General features: G+C 34.6%; 1 protein-coding gene across 2 annotated transcripts in view; it reads left to right on the top strand.

The window, feature by feature from the left end:
• Window positions 1–1,454: 1,454 nt before the first annotated feature.
• LOC149790245 (hyccin-like) overlaps window positions 1,455–23,125 on the top strand; it is a 156,830-nt gene continuing 135,159 nt past the window's right edge. The window contains exons 1-3 of one of the 2 annotated variants that reach the window (XM_089972270.1): window positions 1,455–1,506; window positions 8,554–8,627; window positions 16,571–16,675. In XM_089972270.1, coding sequence (XP_089828396.1) covers window positions 8,586–8,627; window positions 16,571–16,675 — 147 coding nt within the window. In that variant the 5' untranslated portion in view covers window positions 1,455–1,506; window positions 8,554–8,585. Of the gene's footprint in view, window positions 1,520–8,553; window positions 8,628–16,570; window positions 16,676–23,125 lie in introns of both variants that reach the window. The other variant, XM_089972271.1, reaches the window with a different exon arrangement.

Raw genomic sequence — 23,125 nt, 5'->3', positions numbered from 1 at the left:
TACAATGCTTCCAATGCATTTCCTTTTCACAAGACCAACTTCTCTATCATGACAATCTGACAGTTATGTTGCTTTGTTTAGTGCTTACACATGAACTGTCAGTTTCAGTTCTTTTTTTCCTTTTTCAAACCTATTGTCTAGTATTTTCCATCTGTCACATTTAGATACTGAAGCCATGTTCATGTATATATGCAAGAATATTTTTGTGGTCACGAGACTCGAATCGTCTATCTTTAGTTTTGAGAGAGAGAGAGAGAGAGAGAGATGTTCTTAGTATGTAAGGTATTGAGGATAACTTGAATTGATTACATCAGTCAATCAGATCACTTACTATGACGCATTTGCTCTCATTGAATGATTCACCCGTTTATTTTGATTAATTTACATAAATATTGTATTTCTCTACATTTTGGGCTATCATTATGCATATCTTGTTTAAATGTGACGTCATTTCCTTGTTAAAATTTCGTGTGTATTTATTTTGTAGTATGTTGGCTGGGCTATTTTCATTTTATGCCCCTACCATGTATAAACAACAATGTGTAATCCTAAAAGATCATCCAGAATGTAAACAAGATACCATTTAGATCTCCAACAATCGAACTTTTTACTGGTTCCACATCGGTGATTAATTCTGAAGTACTACAGAGGTATCATTTATCAACTCTATGTACGTGTAGTAAGATTTAAATACTATTTCGTTTTTATTTCTTCATTAGTCAGGTATATAAATGGTCAGATCATATCTAGTAGTATATGAATTAGCGTCACTGTCAATGTTTTTCCCTGTTTTATGCAGTAGTAGGTGGCCTCGTGGTCACCTGCACATATTGTGGGTTTATCAGTAGTAAGGTGGCTGGCCTCGTCATCACATAAATATATTTGAGTAGGTGTAAATAGTAGGTACATAACGAGAACGCGATACGGAAATAATTTGAAATAAGCAGTATATCATTTTATTTTCTGTTTTGCATGGACGACAGCCTACCCAAAATCTTTATTTCAATTTTAATAGAGTTCTCGTGCGCTTATTATTTTCTTATCAATTACTAAACAAAGTGTTAGAAGGAACAATATGTATGCCACTTAACCTATCTAGTAAGCCACATTTGACAAATAGAATTAAAAACTCTTATTGTGACATTTTCATTTAAAAGACATTAACCCAAATTGTTTTTTTCCTTCCTGCAAACAAACTATATTTAAAAAATAAAAAGCGAAACAGACTGATTTAAATATATATAAAAATCAGTCTAAATTTTTTTTATTTAAACAAATGTAATGTCTTTACTCAATTTGTCTTTTTTATAAACTTTATTTGACCTTAGATTTGTTTCTTTGTTTTATTATAAATACTCCTTGTATAAACTAATTTTATATTAAAGCAGCGTACGCAACGACTGCATCCGTTAGTCCTAACGTATGTATCCTCCGAATCTCTGTACCCAGTCTGTGTTTGTTAGTTAGTGTAGACCGTAGCAGTCGGCAGGAAGTTAGAAAATAGAGGTGGTAACGTAGTGTATATATATTTGTTTTTTTTTTACTACACTAGTTCTTTAGTTACGCCACTAGTTATTGTTATATATATTACCTATAATTTGAATTACTATTCGTTGAACTTAGAACTACAGCTTTTGCAATTTTTATTTTGATGATGAAATCAAAGCAATATTGTCAAGTTTAGAAATGGTTCCGAAAAGGGAAGCATGTCAAAACGGGTGACAGGAGCTCACATCCCATAACATTCTCTGCCTATTTCTGAATATGCCGATACCAAAGTCGGCCCATTACAGATTCAGTCACAATAAATTCAATTTACAAATCAAGACTGGCAGGGTTGGTCCATTATATGTTCGGTCGATACAAATTTAATTTTAATTATTGTCGCGGTCAGTCCATTAAAGAACGCTGCATTCGTGACTTTTGTCTGGTGACTAAATAAGTGAATAAGAATTGGTCATACTTTCTTTTACGTTCAATGAAGTATGAACCGAACAAAACGCTGTTAAGCGGCGAACCCCCCCCCCCGCTAAAGTTGGCCAGTCATCCTAATTGTATTTGACATTTAGTAAAGACAAAATAATAAAAAATTTAAATCGAATATTCATTTGTGCCTGAATAATCAGTTTCCATATGGTTTGCAAAGATGAAATTTCAATGTGAATGTGGGGAAAAAGTAGTGCCAGTTTGCAGGACTAAAGTATGTTCTTTTCGGTTCTTACGGGCAAAAGGGCTTTGCCAATCATATTGCTGGAAATTGTAAAGATGAAATAAAAATTTAATTATTCACCATTACAGAAATGTCAGTATGTTTACTTTAATTTGATACTAAAAATCACACATATGCACTGAATGATGGATACAAAGATTTGTAAAAAAATAAAAGAATTGTAAAAAAATAAAAGAAATGACCTTTGACAGAGGATATTACATCCACATTACAGCTTATATTAGTCTTGGACTGAGTATGTAATGGGATGAACAAAAGGCCAGACTGTTAATGTTGCTCTACATCAAATAATACAGTACAGCTCTCTGGTATTTTCGGAATCCCACACATCTTGGTGGGGCACCCAAAACTTCCACTTTTACTGTGCGATAATGCTTCGTGATGGAGCAGTAATATGTTAACAAATCACTGTGCTTCGACTGGCTTGTTGATGGCATTCTTCACTGCGGAGCTGTTGATCTACCTTACTGATTGACATTTACCCGTTGAAGACTGGCATGTATTCAGTGATTAACAATCAAATACCATTTCAGCAATGATTGATCTTTATTTCAATCATATATTAGGGCAATAGAAATTAATTTGAAAAGTCTTGTACATTTTGAACATTTAGAAAACATGCTCACTGGCTTGAGGAGAGGCCCACCTTCTTGGGCTTATCTTGGATAATATAAATTTATCCTACTGTTTAAATATGAAAAGCAGTCCTCTGAGGTATGGACAATTAAATTCCAGATAATAATGAATTTACACTTAAATGTGAACCACATGTTTAGTTCTTAAGAAGTTGTTGTTGTAGGGTTTGACGCCATTTTTCAGTACACAATAGGCCATACATGGCGGCCAGTATTAATGGTGGAGGAAGAAACCGGGAAATCCCCGGAAAAAAACAACGCCTCTGGAGAAGCTACTGGCAAGCTTTCTCACATACCCACATTGGCATTCAGTAATGTTAGAGAAATGTAAATTTGACACCTATGATTTGTTCTTATTGAGAGATGAGGGATCAATCCCATGTCTTCCACATGCTGCGAAGCAGTATACAAAAATTGCTAAATGCTATTCAGGGATGGTTCTGGCTTTTAAAAAGTTATCTCCCAAAAAATCGCCAACCATAATATTTTGTCGCCAATTTTAAAAAAATGTCACCAGAACAAGTAGTGAATAATTTTCCAAGTCTATTAATGTAATAGGCACTGAAGATTGAAAAAGATGGGATAGTTATTACTTTATTGACAACAAGCAATACAGCCATAATATTGCAAAATAAATCATTACATGACTGTTTTGGTCTTTGCATCCTGTATCACAGTTAGTGCATAGGTATAACTGTTGTCACCTGAAATAAATGCATTATCAAATCTAAAATAATTACTTTCCTGACATCTACAGTCTCTCTCTCTCTCTCTCTCTGTGTCTGAGGCCCTGGGTGGTCTTAAGCGCTCACCGTTACGAATCACTGCCATCTCACCTCTGTCTGCATGGGTTCAAGTCTCAGGCTTGACTAATGTGGGTATGTGAGAAAGCTTGCCGGTAGCTTCTCATGGGTCAGTGGTTCTTCTAGGGTTTCCTGGGTTCTTCCTCCACCATTAATACTGGCCAACATGTATAGCCTATCTTGTGCTGAAAAATGTCGTTAACCCCCATTACAACAACAACAGCAACATTCTCTCATTTTTTCAATAAAAACACCAGGTATTAAACAAATCTATATTATGTGTATCATTTTACAAGCAGTAGTTTTGTAAGGAACTTTAGCTATTGACACTTTAATACTAAAACCCTATGATCATACTTTGAAATGTAAGATAAGTGACGTATAAGGTGACCATCGATTTCATGCATTCAGGAATTAAATGCCCCCCCCCTCCCCTTTATGGCTAGCTTCACAAAGTACATCTCTGGCAACCAGGAGTTCAGATATTTATTTTTGCCACTCTTTACATGCTTTGCTTGTAGTGAATTACTTTGTAAATCCCAGGAATGATTACTGAATGCTGTAGATTTTTTCTAGACAGGCAAACTAGGATCTCTATTCCAATCAGTGAAACTTACACGAGTCAACACATGGCATTAATGTACCATATATATAAGCATTAATTACCATCATTAAATTAAAAAGAAGGAATGAATAAACATATCACAGAGCATATGTGTCCCCAAAACTGATTCAGAATAAATATTTTATTTAGTAACCAGTGTTATATGCATATAAGTTAACAATAAGGAAATAAGGTGGGATATAAAATGTGGGAAATAGTTATCATATATATGGTAGCTTGAGTCCACATTTGAACTGTTAACATAAATTCACACTCATTTTAGGTATTGCTATAACAAAAAAGAGCATTGTTTATTTGTCAATCAGTTGCTGTTGCTTTCACTCACTGTAGAACAGATGGGTTCTTTGAAGTATGTCGCTGAGGCTTGAGTCTAACCTTCAGCTGTTGTGCAGTTTGGGCACAGCTGACCAGAATGTGAAATAGGAACACATTGGAATGTGTGGGTTGGATAACGCACTCCACGGGGAGAAACTGCAAGCATTTCAAGTGTATTGGACCCACAAAAATTGGTGAATATTTAGTGAAAACAATGCTTAAATATGCCGCCAAAAAAACTCCCTGATGATGGTTCCCAATCTGCGTGTTTTTGGATTCAGTCTCCCAACTTGGTTTTTTAAAAGATTTACTTTTTGCATGACACACTGGAATAACTGTATTTTATTAACTAAATTTATCAACAACTGTTTTTTTGAAGTCTTTGGAAATCTTTCTGTACATTTGAAACTTCAACACAGAAAGCACATTTTTCTTTGGATTCTTGTTTGGATTCATGTTTGGTGACACTCCTTCAGAATATCAGAGTCACTTATAAATGAATTGATGGCTTGTGCCTTGATACATATATCACAGAACATCTGCTTTAGCTTTGTATTATATTGCAGCCACGGATACCCAAGTTTCCAGCTGTCGAGAAATTTTCGGGATTTTTTTACTGCCGTCACTACATGTAGATAATGTTGGACTGTCAGGTGTAACATCAGGTTAAGGGATTGTAATGTCTGATGAATTTGCACAAAATCCAAATGCAGTTAATTTTGTTAACTTACTCTTAGGTTGAGATGATGAACATGTAACATTAAACTTTTGTTTACCCACGATAAAGTTGCACTGTTGACAGTACATGTATATAATTCTGATTGCAATTTTTACCATTTGCTTTGTATTTATTCACAGCAATCAATACTTTAAAAAAAATCAGTTTTCTCTGAAGTTTCAGCAAAACTATTTTATTGGTACATTAAAAAAAACAGACGGATTATCCGTTGTTCAATTAATTGTAGCTGTTTCTATTCGTGTCTTCGCAGGTCGGTCGATTGTAGGTATAGTCTGGTAGCATGACTGAGTATATCACAGCATATCATACTCAGGCCAGATGTCAACATAAGTGGATTTTGATGTAACAATGTACTGTAAAGATGGGTTTATCAATATGAACAAAGGATTTGTTTATGTTACAGATTTTAGTGCATTGTGTATCCAAGTTTGTAGCTTCCATTCATGGTCCCTTTGAATGTCTCCACTCCAAATCCATGACTATGTAAAAATTAAACAACCAAAAAGGTTGTCACCCAAAAAATTGCCAGACGGTATATTTTGTAATCAATAAGGAAAAAAATCATAATTTGCGACATTGGCTAAGCCCAGGACGATCCCTGCTATTAAAAGGAATTTGTTTGCACGTTTTTTTAAATTTGTTGGGCTCAAGAGCCAAATGCTTCGTTAGTCACAGACAGGAAACTGCATTGAAAAAATGTCTTGGATCTATAGATTATTGATGCATCATTTCCATATGTTCTTTCTATCTTTCATGAGAAAGTGTTGTTTTTTTATATTTTCTTACATGAATGATCAAATAATAGGACATGTGTGCATACAACCACACAGAATGCTTTAAATTTGTTGAACGTTTAATATTTGTCAATTTTTCACATTATAATTATTCATTTTAACAGTATGCTGAGGTCAGATTATTTAGAAACAATTATCAAACTTCCGTTGTTAATGACAGAACGATAATTTGAGCTGTAAACAACAACTTGCCAAGTCAGATGGCTTCATGTTAGAAATGTGTCTTTCCCATGCTGAAACTGACATCATCTTCTGATGCTAGTTTTACAACCGTGATTACAATGGTCACTATCTTTAATTCTGTTGCAGATCCACTGATTCCTTATTAGGGAAAAACCATTTAAGTTTTCAGAGGGTTATATTTTTTGAAACAATTTTATCTTGTGGTAAATGAAAGAATTTAAAAAAATGCCCTAGCCAGAAAGAACCATAAATTAAATGACCAGTCCCATACAGTGGAAATACAGTCAGACTTGAACTAAATTTCGTAGCTGTCTACATGTATACTCAGCCTCATAATTGGGTCATTACTTTCCAAGGACGAAACATATGGTTTGCATTTAAGTGTAAATTCAGTGTTTTCTGGTTTAAAATTTGAACAGAAGCAGCTGTCTTCAGGAATTTAAATGTACATACCTCAGAGGTTTACTTTTCATGTTTAAACAGTTAAATAGTATCATAACTTTACAGTGTTCAATAGAAGATCAAAAAGGTCTCTAGTCTTCTTGAGTTTATTCAGATTTCTTTGATTAAAGGAAAAGTATAAACTTGATAAAAAACTTGTTAGTCAGCCTTTTGTAAATTAAAAAGGTACAGTTTTCAATGCATTGTGACTGTGTTAATATTATCTAAAATTTGATTTGGCATCATATATATTATCTAGTCTTCATTAGAACTGGAAATTCTTCTGGTATTAATGTAGATAAAATTCATGGTTGTCAGCCTCAGTGACTCAGTGAGAAAGCATGGTTGTCAGCCTCAGTGACTCGGCGAGAAAGCATGGTGTGCAGAGCAGTACTCTGTGAGCTGCTGTGGCAAGTCAGTCAGTACAGTACATGTGGGAGAGATTGTGGAAATTGTGTTTTTAATCCTCTCCACTCTTTCTCTACCAGCATTGCATTGCGTGTAGTTCTGAAAATATATGTAAGCTGTACTGTATCTGTCATAGTGTTAAAATATCATCAACACCCAACACCTGTATAAATTGAAGAGGCAAATATTATTAAGTTCCAAGATGAGTTATGTTTATTTTTTTTTAAACCAACCCCCCACAACAAATATCTTAAAATTGCTGGTGTTGTACAGTGACCAAGTAAACATAGCATCTGCATAACAGCAGACCACATTTAATATCTGCTTAAATCTAATGATGTCTGTGTCATAATGAATCAGTGATATGACATATAAATATATTGATATTGTTTGCTGTTTACTGTAAAGATTACAAACTTAATTGAAATTCAGCCTTTGATCATACTGAGTTCAAACCTTCTGAGTTCAATTTATAAATTGAAAACTAGTTTCAGTGATATCAACTGGTCAAGGACAAATTTTGGTTGATCATATTTAATATGTAACAAATAAATTATTACATTTTTTAATGACAGGTGCTGGTTTTCATAGGCTTAGTAACTGGTAAAATATTAATAAAAGTGGAAATAATAAAAATGGCAAAAACTACCAATTTCCTTTCAACTTTGGCAGGTGCAGATTCTTGAATATCAAAACATGGGCATGTGTTATTGTTTGCTACAAAAATGTTAAAAACACAATGTATTTTTAAAAAAATCTTGAAACTTTTTATAGTATAATTTATTATGTAATATGTTGCTAAATAGTTGATGACAAAATATTTAAATGTTTAAATCTTGTGAACTTTCAAAATAATATTTTTTACATCTTGTAACAAACAATGTTTTTTACATTTCTGTTATAAGTTATAAGTTTTCCTAATGTTAATCCCGTGTGGTTACGGTTGGAACCCACTGTCCCTCTTGGGGTTGATTTGCTTCCTCAAAAGAAGATAAAGTGAACACTAGATGAAAGGATAGAAATAATGATAGCTAAGAAGATTTGCTGTAGCAGATTATGTATTTGCCTTGAATGTACTGACTTTATTTGCTCATAGGGCCTTCACATAGAGCCCCTATTTTCTTGAGATTGAGGGTCCAAGGCTTGCAGTATTAAAGGTCTAAAGGGGCTCTGATTTACATTAAGAACGTTTATGGAAACAATGGTACAGTGTATTTACATGTAGAATATGATAGGGTGGTTTGAAAATGAGAAATATTTGAAAGAAGCGAATAATTTTTATGCAGTTTTTAGCAGTAGAATGGTTCTAGCCCAAAAGGGTTTTGGAGTTACAAAGAGTGTTAAATCATATATGAAAAAGAAATGTTCATTTTCTTTCAGAATATGTGAAAGAGATTGGTATGTAGGCAGAAATGATAACAAGAGTGATCAAAGACTGGTTGGCAGAATATAAGGTATCTATCATTGCATTTTTTTAAATATATCTTCAGAGTGGAAGTAAATGTAAACCAGTTTTGGGGGATACCACTTATAAAAGATGGTGCTCTACAGAAATGTCATTCTCATACTGTACATACTCATTACTAGCTGGATTCAGCTGTAGGCATCATGGACCATGATTATCATCATTTTAGTGTGCATGTTTTTTATTTTATTGATTACTTCTAACAAACTGCACACAAATTTGTTGGTGCATTATGTGATGGCATACCAGGGTCTGTGCAGTTTGCTGTTAGACTTGACTGCTAAGCAAGCATAGATGGTATTTACGTTTTGTGCAAAAGGACGTATTGTAACAAATAACAACTGTTGTGTCCCCTTGAGTTTATTGTCATGAGGCTACTAAATTCTCTTTGAAATAGCAGCAATTGCTTACCCATCGCTATTGTTTAGCATGGTTTTTCATGCTGAAAAATGCACTGTTCATTTGATGTGCATACATTCTCCCTTAGAGTGAAGAATTCCCTGTGCAACTCGCCTTGTCATTAGTATGTTATGTGCAAAATGTGCAGAGATAGTTCATCTTTTTCAATGATGTTCAGGGTTGGTGCTGGCTTTTAAAAAGTTGTAGCCCCAGAAATCGCCAATCTCATTATTTTTTTGCCAATTTAAAACAAATATCACCATTTTTTATACGAAGTACTATCATTTTATAACATAAGTGGTACATAAGTAAGGAGGCGCTGAAAATAAATCAAAATATCACATACAAGGGAAATTTTTAAGAAATGACCCGTTGTCAATGATTAGGATTTATGCATAGAAAAAAATTGGAAATTTTGATTAAATGAAGACAACTTGTCGGAAACACACTTGTATATTGATAACTACATTTGTGTAGTACACTCTACATTGTGTTAGATAATATACAGGCATATAAAAATCCTTGAATTTAAGTATTAGATCATGTTAGAAAATTCATGTATCAGTCAGTTCCTATTATAAAACACAACTAAAACATATATATAAAAACGATAGTCCTTATTTGATCTATATTCCATTGTCAGTAAACACGTTTTGTGAAAAAATTCACTCTGATATTTATTATCTTAGTAGAATGTGGATGTATAGTTGTTTATATGTGGCATGTACATGTACTTAAATTGGCCTGGATTTTGGTCAGTCAGTGACATTTACCATGATGCAGAGGCCACCCCTTGACGAGGCTATTCATAGAGAAATGACAACATGGGAACAAATTAAAAAGTTTCACATTCTTGCAAGATGTCCCACCTTCATTTAACTCAACATCCATATATCTATTGTTTAAAAATATTGGAACCTTAATTTGGTAGTGATTGTAAGCATGAATGTTTTTGTTTAAGAGGAAACTTTCATGGCACAATAAATATGTTCCAATCATTATGAAAAATTAAACAAATGATGCTTCAAAGGTAATGTTTTTTTGGAAGTTTCAGCAAAATTATTTTTCCTAATATATTTTTTTAAAAAAATAAAAAATTGCCGTTGTCTGTTAGATTGGTTCCCGCCTTCAGAGGTGGTCAATTGTAGCTTGTCAGGTGGCCTGACTATTTGTGTTATATTGCAACAAAGAGTACTAAGGCCAGCATAAGCGGATTATGGTATTGCAATGTCATGTTAGGGGGTTTGTCAATATGAACAAAGAATTTTTTTATGTAGCAATAGATTCCAGTGCAATTTTATATCCAAGTTTGCAGCTCCCTGTCATGGTGTCTTTGAATTTCTCAACTCCAGACCCAAGACTGTATGTACAGTTTTTAACAACTCAAAAAACTTTGTTACCCAAAAATTCACCAGGTGGTCTATTTTGTCACCAATAAGGAACAAATCACAATTTACAACATTTGCTAAGACAGCATGATCCCTGATGTTGATGTGATCAAACATGTGCCAAATTCACCAGAGAAAATTTGCCAGTAGCAGTGTTTTTTAACCACAATTCTGGCCTGCCCTCTATAATAACTTTTTTTGCGCTAATGGTGTTATAATATCTGTTAATTTTTCCAAATATTTATATGGTAACTTTTTCCCTCCAGTAGTGGCCTAGTGGTTAGAGTGTCTGACTCGTGTGGAAGGTTGTGGGTTCGAACCCCAGCCAAGTCATACCAAAGACTTTTAAAAATGGTACTTAGAGCTGCCTAGCTAGGTGCTCAGCATTAAGAGGTTTGTGTTAGGACTGGTCGGCTTGGTGTCAGGATATTGTGACTGGGTGGGACATGATGCTACATGTCTGCGGCATGATGCCACAGTGCCAGACATCACTATAAACTGTTACACTGCAGACATCATAGTGATATGACTGAATTTTTTTAGAACTATCTTACAAATCCAAATCACACATACACACATTTCTGTCAAGTATTTGGTTCCTTCAGTGACTTTGGGTTACATTGTGTACACCCACAGGGGCAGACACATGCTAAGACATTTTATATCTTGTACCTGTAAGTCATTGTATGCAAAGAATAACTACGGCTAGCTAACTAGAGACTGTGTTCTTCAGTCTAGATTCACATTTAAGGAACCACATTGTATATGGTATCAATACTAGATATTTGAATCAACACATTAAATTATTTAATATGCTGTTGTGTATTTGCATACTTCCTTTATTCTATAAAAGTTTTTTAAAATACCTGTACAGAAAAAAGACAGGTAAACTTACACCTCTGTTTACTATGCATATAGAGAACACAGGGGTGTACTCTATTTGCGATACATTATAAACGAGTTATAAGCAATGTTGTAAATATTTTATTTTATTTACTCTATAAAGAAATAATGTCAACACAGCTTGTAGGAAAGTGTTGCCACAAGTCTTCTTGGGACACTCTCTCCAGCTCATGCCAGTCCTTCAACCCGTACTCACCATGTTAAAGTACAAGACTTAGCACAGAATGTTCCTATACCCACTTCACATCGAGTGACTTGGTGATGCTAACATACTCTCCAGCTCAGTGCTGCCCATTGTATCCTCAATGATGCCATCTCCATTCTAGTAGACCTGAATGGAGGTAGCACAAGTGACGCTTGCTTTTACATCCACTCCTTCCTCTCCACTAAATATGACACCTCTTACACCCTGAATTACACCCAAAACCTGGAACATTGTCCAAAAAGTTCCTTTCTAGCTTGGAAAAGATCTTGTTTCTATCTTAAGGTATCCAAAGAAAAAAGAAAGAGTAGGATGTGTCTTTTCCTCCCTTTCAAGGGCTCCCTAGACATTTCAGTTGCCACTATTTCATGATGGATTGTCACCACAATCAAAGAGCATACCGAGCTGTTACTGATTGAGATCTTTCCTTGATGAAACTTAAAGCCCTTGAGTCTTGAGCTGTTGCTACCTCCTAGGCATACCTTCATCACTCCTCCTTGGAGGAGATCATGAAGGCAGCATTTTGGCATTCCTATACTTCCTTTCCCTTGTTTTACTTTTGGTTCATTATTACTGCAACAAAGCACAGTCAGTTTTTCTCAGGGTTCCATTATTAATGCACAACATGTGGCCCAGAGAAACACTAACATTCCATAACATGGACCTATCTTCCATTGGTGAGTACTTTCCATTTTCTGGTTTTTGATCAGTTTAACACATTAACCCCTAGCGATGACTTAATGGGGCAGGAGGTAGTAGCCTGCTGCCAAGCTCTGTAGTGTCATGGTCATGCATGATACACTAAAGTGGGTGGTATTATAGAAAGGTAGACAGATGTAGCTCTACAATGATACCAGATAATCTGGAATATCTAGTTGCACTACAAAATACAGATAAAGAAACCTAATTTTTTGGACCTGGCTTTTTTCTACCCAAAATTTGCTCATGGTTGGAATCTGATTTTGTGTCCAGATTTTTAGACTTTTTGGTCTCAGATCTAAGGCAAACCGGTATGAACTGCAAACAGACAGATGAGCCATTGCAAAAATTAGGATAACATGGGCATTTGGAATAAAGAGTGGTCTCCATACAGAAATAATGGCTCCATTTAGAAAAAAAGAAAAGAAAAAAGAACTCCAACTTTTGCCCTTCTGCTCATGCACGAGTCAAATAGCCAATGAAAAACAATGTTTCTAACACAGCTATGCAGTATGTTATTGAAAAATCACCGGGGATTTGGTGTTTTCGGATCTATTCAGCATGAGCTTTCAAAATGTGTTTCCTACTCAATTTTCAGGCAAAAATGACAAAAAGCTCCAGGAGTTAATATGTTAATGGAGGATCTGCCATCCCTCCTTGACAAATTCAGCTAAACAATAGCTGTGGGTAAGCTATTGCTGCTATTAAAAAGTAATTTTTTTTTTTGGGGGGGGTAACTAATTTTAATTATGCAATACTTACCGATAGCTATTGTGGAATGCCCTCTTACCCAACTCTGATGTCCTGATATAATAGTCTCCTATGAAAGTGATGAACTATCTGTGATTGTTTTGCACATAACATACGATGGACAATGTGATTTGCGTGAGGAGCTGTGCTTGTTTAGCTCATAACATACCAATGACAATGTGATTTGCATCAGGAACTGTGTTTGTTTTGCACATAACATACCAAGGACAATGTGATTTGCATGAGGAACTGTGCTTTTTACTCTAAGGAAGGATGTATGTACATCAGATGGATGGTGATTTTTTTTAGCATGAAAAAGAATGCTTAACAACAGCTATGGGTAATTATTGCATAATTAAAATTGTGTTTACACCCCCCAACCCCTATATATTGGAATAACTTTTCATTATTTTAGCAGTCTGATTGTAGTAAAGTGTTAATATTTTTGTGGAAAGGATTTGTAAAGATTCTGCAATACTAGTGAATATCTCAGTCTTCTAGTCCAAGATATTTATGGTAAATTTTAGGTTTATTAGCGGTTCCACTGTTCAGTTAGATTTTTTCATGATGAAAAATTAGAACAGAGACTTCACTGTCTGCATCATGAATGATTTCATAATGATATGAACAATATAAATAATGAATGATTTTGTTTTGCTGTGATATATCTCAACTGCTTGCTGCGAGTTACTTCTTGATTTAATCCGGTCCATCAGTCAGAAATGAGTTAGCAAATGTCACAAAAGAACATGCAGCACAGAGTAAAGAAATTGTGTTTCTATATTTGTTCATTTATGTGTAGATGACCTGCTTTCATTCTCACACCATTACAAAAAAATTTCAGTTTGTTATAAATTGATGAACTTATGTTGAACTTGGCAAGGAATTGGGCGATATATAATAGTTATATTTTGATTATTTGTGTTTATATTATTGGCTATTGATTCTAAAAAACGATGTATTTTGGGGCAGTACAATTTATATTATGGGAAGCACTATTATGCTGAGACAAATATTCATTAACAGTAGTATTTGATTGCAGAATAATCATTAAATATAAAATCTGAATGTTTTAATTTTGTGTGCTTTCCATATTAGTGTTGCATACATTTTCATTAAGTGTATAAAGTTTGTCATATCGCTGCTGTAGCATGACTCTGTAGTATGGTTGATAAGAGTTTTCCATGTACCTAATCATTGTGTTCCATGTACCTAATCATTGTGTTGGCAAGATTTTGGACATAATATGGTGCAATATATCTGGAGTAGTCCACAATTTTTACCTTGAAAAATTTATCTATGCTCCATTGACTTGCATACCAGAATATGGCTAAACTGTGGAATTGCATTCTTTATCTGGTTCCCATATAACTTGAGTCATTTATTATCTGTTAAGTTGTAGTTGTTTTCATAAGTACTGTCTTTCTCCAAAAATGTTTTGAAACAAACAGAACTTTGATTTTTTGCTAAATGTTGCATTTTTTTTACATACATAGAAAAGACAGTTAATCACTTCATTTGGATCTTCATACACCCATATTCCTTTGGAAGATCATTAATATTTACATGCCCTGAGAAGTACCTATGACAATGTCACTGTGAAAGTATGTCAGCATTCTGGATGAAATCAACCTAAAGGTGTGATCTGGTCTGGATTGAATGTTGTGTACTGTGATGTCACAATGAAAGCCTGGATTGAATGTTGTGTGCTGTGATGTCACAATGAAAACTATCATGCTTGTTGATAAATGAATTCGTACTAACCAGCATTGTGACAATTGGACTCGTTCATTGACTCATTGTAGTACCTGGCCTCCATTGTAAAAATCCATGGCAATTAAAAATGTTCATCTGGACCTTTCTTGCCGACAGCTGATGTGCAGAGCACTCAATAATCAGGATAGAATAGACAATGGTGAAACAGTGTTACTATTATATATTTAAACAACAGTTAATATTTAATTTAAGATGAGCATAATGACCTGTATGACTTTTACATTAGAGAATGTCATGCATTTAGTAAACCTGGTCTGATTCTTGTGTCACATTAAGGTTAGTTTGAACAATATTTTTTAAGATTAGGAAATGAACTAAAAGATATCAGATTCATTTAAGTTCATCTTTTATTTTCAAATAGAGATTTACTTGAACATGATAATACAGGGGTCAGACACCTGTGGCACAAATGCCACAAGGTGGCATGTCAATATGTTTTGTGTGGCATGCCAAAAATCTAAATTTTAACTATTGCTTTCTTATTGGTGGCACATGCTCATTCATTTTGTAATTAATCTGGAAAAAAGTGGCATGCTATGTAAAATAGGTTGCCGACCCCTGTGATATTATATTCAACATCCTGTTGAGGTTGTAATATAAAATGTTTGTGTCTTGAGTTAATGTTTACCAATTATGTTTTTAAAGTAAAATGTGTCAGTAGTATTGTTTTAGCTGATACATTACAAAATGGTCTTGAAATACAATTTTTGCAAGAGACCACCTGTTTTCAGAGACCAAATTCTCAATGTACAGACTGATTAATATAGTTTTATGGCCAGTCATGACAGACCTGTCTTGTGGAACAAATGATGTTTTTGTAGAAGAGGTGGTCTTTCAAGACAGGTTCTCCTGTATTACAAATGTATATGAATCACAGAGGTTTAAAGTTGAAAGTGTACATTTTGTTAATTGAATGACTAATAATCAAACATAAGCAAAAGTGTTTACATTGTGTTACTTTCAATAATCTCACTTTCATCTCAATAAAAGGTAAATATAATTTAACCATTTATTTGAGGTCAGAAAAACCTGGCATTTAGGGCCTTTAATATTGCTCAATGATGCAGAGTTGCCTTCCCATATGGCACCTGTTACTAAAAACAAACTTTTTTAATGACTTTTTTCTTCAAAAATATGGTTGAACAAAATTAAAAAAATTGACAGAAACCACCGTGTCAAAAAAAGGGCATTTAGAATTTTCATCCACCATTAAAAATATGGTTAACATTAGTATACACAAAAAAAGACGTATCAACAATAAATAGTTGAGAGATTTCTCAGAAATGGCTGAATAGAATTTGATAAAATTTTACAATGTATTCTGGAATGATTGACTTTCAGGTTTATACTAATGATGCTCATCTTCAGTCAAATATGGCTGCTATTAGAGATAAATATTTCAACAACTTTATCTCAGAATGGTGCTGAATAGAATTCAACCAAATTTGTCAGAAATCTTTAAGTATTGGACCATTGTGATGCTGCAATTACCATAAAATATGATTGAAAATACAAAGAACAGAAATCCTTAAAAAAATCCCCCAAAACTTTATATATCATGCAATCAACAGCTTAGAAGAATTCTTCAGGGAGCCTCTTACTGATGTTGATTTTTTGGCTAAGTGCACCTGCTTTTATCTGTTAGGTAGATCCTGCTCGAGCCTCTCATTATTCATTTATAACCACAGTGATAGACTCTCCTGTGTTCTTAATGATGAAAATATTCTGTTGGTATTAGTGGACCTCGGCTAGCTTCACTGATTTTTGTAACAATCTGTCTGAAATTAATGAAAATTATCTTGACTGCTGTTTCAGTCCTTATCCAAAGAGGAGTTACATAGCTATGCAGCTTCGATACGTCAATATGGGGAGCTGATAACCAGTCTGTACAGTTTCTTTGATGAATCACCCCCAGAAGAGGTAAGCCAGATATTTATTTTCTTACTCGTGCAGGGCTGATCAAATCCTATAGTTCGACTTCTGGAAATATATATTTTCAAAGTCAGACAAGTAATAGTTTCTACAGCATTTGTCGGGGACTGATTATTTTTCCCAATTTTAAAATGAGTCGAGAAAGCACAAATTGTCATACTTTAATCACTTTATCTACCTTTATGTGGCCGTTTATGCCCTCTGGTCATACTGAATGCTTGAATCTACCCCTATTCTTCATTCAAAATTCCTGTGATACTGCAGGAAGTGTTCATTGACATTTGTTGCATGTGCATATGTTCCATTGCTGTTTGACTGCATATTGGGCCTAGTGACTAGATTATCAGCCAGTGGAACACTTCAAACGTCTTGCATGATTACTTAGCACTGCTTTTATTAACCTTGTTATAGTGTGTGTTTCCTCAATACACACTCATGAGGAGATAATGCTTCAATTTCAGTCCAGCCAGTCAATGCAGTGAAAAGCGTTCCATCAAGACAGGTTTTCATTTCATTAATGAACTGATTAAATGACAGTAATGAGTCTTTCATTTTTTAACAGATTAAACATAAGGGTGACTTTAGTGTGCAGTATTGCATTTGAAGTAAAACAGTTTTGCATAAGGAGAGATTTGGGTTAGCATTTAAACACCAAAATGTATGTTATGGTGCTATTTAAGCACCAAAATATATGTTGTGATCATTTATTATAAGTAGCTGTCAGATGTGGTGGTCCTTTCTTTTAGGATAAAATGGGTTTATTACATTATTTCTGCAAAGAAGGTCACAAGGAAGATTCGATATGGTAGTAACAGCAGTTTACCATTTATGTTCTGCTGTGTTATGTGTATATTCACATAATAAATATCAGCAGTGACATAATTTTATTTCCCTATTCAGGGTAAAACAACACAAAGAAACCATTTGAAAAAATCATCTGCACATCCTTGGGTCCGACTAAATAATGCAAACATTTAAAATAGCACAAACGTTTATGCTTATAATTTTATTGATTTGGCAGTGAAAAATTACATCTCATATTTCACTCCAGTGAATTATCTAAAATATTTCTCTTTGAAAATCCAGTAATTCTTAGGCTATCTTAAAATAAATTTAAGTTTTGTCTCTCTCTCTATTGTTGACTGCTAATAGTATAAGCAACAGCTTCAAGTTTTGTTGATTATTCCAAAAAATATTGCCATTTTAACAGATATAGCACTTAATTTATGACCCCCTCTCTCTCTTTCTCTCTCTCTCTCTCCCACACACACACACACACACACACACACATACATACATACATACATACTCAGCAGATTTCAAAGCTGATGAGTCACCAGAATCTCGAGTTTTGTTTTTTGAGTCTTGAGCTTCAAACTGGAATAGTTTGTTATTTATGGAGCAAACTGATGCGCGAGATTTCTTGTCTCATCTTAAATAAAAGTTAACACTTGTACAATATTTTCAACTGACACTGAAGATTTCTTACAACTTTAGGAGATTTATTGTCCTCAAAATTATTACTAACTTTCTGTTTCTTTGGAGTCTGAGGGTTGGAATGATCATCACTGGTACATTGTTTCTGAGGCTGATACATTAAATAAAGTATGTTTCTTGAGCCATTGTGATCAGTTAACATGAGCCAGTTATTGAAAGAAGAGGAGGATTTTTTTTTTTTAATAAAACCCACAAGATGAATGTTTAGTTTAATTCAGAAGATCACTGATGGGTGACCACGTGGCATTAATCGTGAGTATTAAGTTTCAAGTGTAATAGGCCCTCAGTAGCTTTCTGGTCCGGATCTCTGCAGAATGGTGAATATCTTCTCTCTATCACCATTAGAATGTGGCAGTAACACAACAGTGACACAACCACCACATTCAGATTGCAAGAAATATCATACTAAAGTTTTTCTGGCTGGGGTTTTAAAGTTGTTGACTTTGGTCTTATATTCCTCCAGCCAAGTTCATCTTAAGGTGAATGTTTTAGAGTTAGACAAGAAATGTATTCCTGAATTTCATATTTCTTAGCTAGTGCTTGTTTGGTTTTTTTGCTGGGAGTTATTGAGAGAAAGCTTGATTTTGGGAATTAAGAAAGAACTGAACTAAAACATGCATAACCTTCCCTTAAATATTCCTGTATAAACAAATAGAGCAAAGCAGGAACAATTCAACAATAAAAAAAATCAAAGGTCAGCTGATTTTTGTTAAAAGACCTGAAAGCCCACATGAACCACCTTTGATCCCTGTACTACTGATAACACCTCATAAATCATGCTGCATTTGGCCTACCAGATTACAGCATTAAGATGATCACATAACAGCTGTTTGCATACAAGGTCAGAATTTGTAACCTAATTACCACACATCATTGCAAGGGTATTGCATTTATGGTCTTGAGGAGACTGGTTCCCATTTGTTACAGTAATATGGGGAGAATGCACAAAATATTCTGATTATTTTTGTTACAGTTTTTTATTTTTGATAAGTGGTAGATTGTAACTATAAAATGCTGTGAGCAGTAGATGGCTTTTAAGATGGTAGGATGGGCAATCTAACAAACACTGATATTTTATTCAAGCACTATTTCAATCAAGACAAAATTAATTCGCTCTGCCTCTATCAAATACACAGAAGATAATATAGAAATACCGTTAATCTAACCTTGATTAGCTACGTCCATCAAAAATGTGACATTGTGAGTTATTGGCTGAGACCATTTCTTATTGATTTTGCATAGGGCCCAATAAGGGGTCAATAGTAGCAGACCTGCAGTTTGTCCTGATTTACTTGGGATCATCACATATTTTTGTTTAAAAATCCGAAATCCTGAGTTCCTGATATTTTGCCCTAAATCCCACATTTTAAAAATGACTTTTGATTTATGATGGCTGGGCAAAGAGAGCAAAGTGATGCAGAAATTCCATGAGGAATACACAATAGTCATTCCATGAAAATCTATCATTTTTCCCTTTTCATCTTTTATGTTGATATTTAGCATGTTAACTCATTAACCCCTGGTGCCGCCCGAGTGGCCGAGTGGTCTAAAGTGCTCTTCGTTACGGATCGCTGCCATCTCACCTCTGTCTGCGGCGGTTCGAGTCTAAGATTCAGCCAATGTGGGCATGTGAGAAAGCTTGCCAGTAGCTTCTCGTGGGTCGGTGGTTCTTTCCGGGGTTTTCCGGGTTCTTCCTCCACCATTAATACTGGCCGCCATGTATAGCCTATCGTGCTGAAAAATGGCGTTAAACCCCACAACAACAACAACAACAACAACCCCTGGTGCCGCGTTTACGCGTCAGGAGGTAATAGTATACTGCCGAGCTTGCTAGCGTCAAGGTTGTGTATGATGCACTAAAGTGGGTGGTTTTATGGAAGGGTAGACAGATGTAGCTCTACAATGATACCAAATAATCTGGATGATTTTTTTTGTCCCAATTTTTTTCCACCCAGAATTCACCCATTATCTGAGTCCGATTTTGTGTCCGGATTTTAGACTTTTTGGCCTCAGATCTAAGGCAGACCTGTCTGAACTGCACACAGACAGGCGAACCTTTGCAGAAGGTAGGATAAGATGGGCATTTGGAATAAGAGTGGTCTTGATATGCAAATGATGGGTCTGTTAAGCAAAAAATTATAATACAAAGAACTCCAATGAAAATGACAAAAACCTCCAGGGGTTAATGAGTTAATGACACTTAATATCAGCAGAAAAGAAGAAAATGGAAAAATGATAGCTTTTCATGGTATGACTGGAATACATTTTTACGTTTAGTAAATAGCATAAGACAGCAGAGATGTCAATTCTTTTGTAAATTTTTTGTAAATATATGGTCACAAATACTGATCCTGATATTTTTCTCCAAATCCTGATATTTTTCCTTTGGCTTCCTGATTGTCATTCCACTCAAGATGACAGTCCTGTAGTAGTCTAGCAAATGTCATTCAATGGTGCATACAGTCAATCTGTATGCTCATAAGGAAATTATGCCGGAAGTGAATCAAAGGTCATTAAGACTAATGCTTCAGCTGAAACTAATGTGCGACATGAAAACCCAGAGGTGGGAGTTTCCATTTATCATAAATGGGTAAAATTTAAATACCATGCTTCAGAATCTTAAGGGATGGATCAATAAAGTCTGTGAAAAAAATTATATGTGCTGGACATGTCTGATGTCTGATATTTTGAATTATTGCAAAATGCTTCTTTGGGAGATTCATAGTTATGAACATAAATTTTGTTCATTTTCTTGTATATAACTTAAAAAGTGAAAAATCAATTTTCAGTTTGTTTATCTGATAAACACAGAAAATGCAAATTTTTATACCACAATTGACAGACTGCCTAGAGTGTCAGTTATAATTATTGCTTTCTGACTCTGGCTTTGCACTTCTACCAGCAAAGCAGATTGAGGTATACACTGTAATTTTATGCTCTTGTTTGGTTTGATTTCATGATTTACAGCAACACAAGTGTAGGTGATTTAGTGCCACGGTTATTGGAGTAAAGTGTCTTGCCCAAGGACACACTGTGGTAACTGATCGAGGCTATTCTGATGGTAGGATTTGAACCTGCACCCATTCGGTTACAAGTCCTGGATACAGTCAAGCATGAAACAGAATCTTCACTTTACATTGTGGCTTTGATTCAAATAAAAGCAATAATGCAGAGAACAGTAGGAAAGTTCAGATCAATTGAACAAAGCTCCTCTCAAAGTTTTGGGTTAATTGGTTGTTTATTGGTAAAAGCAGCCATTCATATAAGTGTTATAGAATAAATTGCAACTAACAAAGTATTTAACAATTAGAAGATCGTGGGATACACACTACTGTTATGATTGCCAGAGTTATTATAGTTTAAGAGAAAGAAATGATATTTGAATAAAAATATGAGGAAGTCAAGAAGTTTCAGAAGCAAATGGTTGAGATACAACAAATCTTAGATGTGATGTTTTGTGAACCAAACATTGTACTTATACTACATATAACATGTTTTCTCTGGAATGTTGAGCATCTAGTGCCAGTTACTGTTTGGGTTTAGAATTTGTGCTCAACAAGAAAAAAGTACAATACACATATTGTTAGGCATTTGAAAATGTTGTTTTAGCTTCATCTGTATGAAGGGGCCTCGAGTGGTCTAAAGCGCTCTCTGTTATGGATAACTGCCATCTCACCTCTGTCTGCGTGGGTTCAAGTCTCGGATTCAGCTAATGTGGGTATGTGAGAAAGCTTGCCAGTAGCTTCTCGTGGGTTGGTGGTTCTTTCTGGGGGTTTTCCCGGGTTCTTCCTCCACCATTAATACTGGCCACCATGTATAGCCTATTGTGTGCTGAAAAATGGCGTTATAACCCTACAACAACAACAACAACAACATCTGTATTAAAATTTTTGTATAAAGGGTGTTGCTTTCTGCCAGTTTCTGCAATTGAGGAATGCATATGTTCATTACATCCAACACAGTTGACAAGTGCTGATTGTCAAACATTTTACAGACTTGGTCTTACAAAATTTATTTTTTGGAAGTGCATGTAACATGTAGGATAAGTTTGGTATTTAATTCATACAAAAATGACAAAAAGTCAAGAAAAAAATGAAATTCCTGGATGTGTACTATAAATATCCGTATAATATAGATAGAATGTAATTTTTTTTTTTTACCATTTAGTACTTCATTTTTTTGTTTAATTGTTTAGAAGGTTGTTCTTTACATTTCCTCATTTAGATCTTTACTTTTTAATCAGCATGATATAGCCAGTATTGTGCTGTTATACCCAGTATTCTTCATGCTTTTTTTAAATACATGTTTGGTATAATTTCATCTTTTCAGATACATCTAAGTAAAAAATAAAAAAAATGAATTTTAAATCACAACATATTCATCAAACTGTTTCTGATCCATTTGAAAAGTAAACCTCTGTCAGATCTGTGATAACCAAAGGCCAAGCATGTGTATGCCACTTATTTAAGATACTTACCATATATACTTACATCTAAGTCAAGTCCAACTACAATATGCTCAGACCCAGATATGTCATGGCATAATTTGCCTGCATATTGGGGTCTATGCAACTTCAGTCTGTAGAACAAACAACCTAGACCCTGATCTATCAGCACATTATGCAATGGCGGATAAGGGTCTGTATTGTTTGAAGTTGAATTTGACTTGCAACTGATTATATAGTGTATCTGTTATATTGAGTCCCCATGCCAATGTTCCATCATTATTTACATATTATTACCATTTCCTTTAATACAGTGAAGTCAGTGTCACATCTTCATGATCATAATCACCTTATAAGAAATCTTTTTTTGATACGATGTGTTCACAGTTACAGTTTTCCACCGACATGACATATCTGATTAGTGTCACTCATAAACAGACGAAGTAATGAAATAAGAGCAAAGTTGTGTAGTTTGCAGTAAAGGTGCCAGATCTGCG

This window comes from Sinohyriopsis cumingii, chromosome 10, assembly GCF_028554795.1.
Source record: "Sinohyriopsis cumingii isolate HCF-2022 chromosome 10, ASM2855479v2, whole genome shotgun sequence".
NCBI lineage: Eukaryota > Metazoa > Mollusca > Bivalvia > Unionida > Unionidae > Sinohyriopsis > Sinohyriopsis cumingii.
This window is presented reverse-complemented; position numbering and strand designations above follow the sequence as displayed.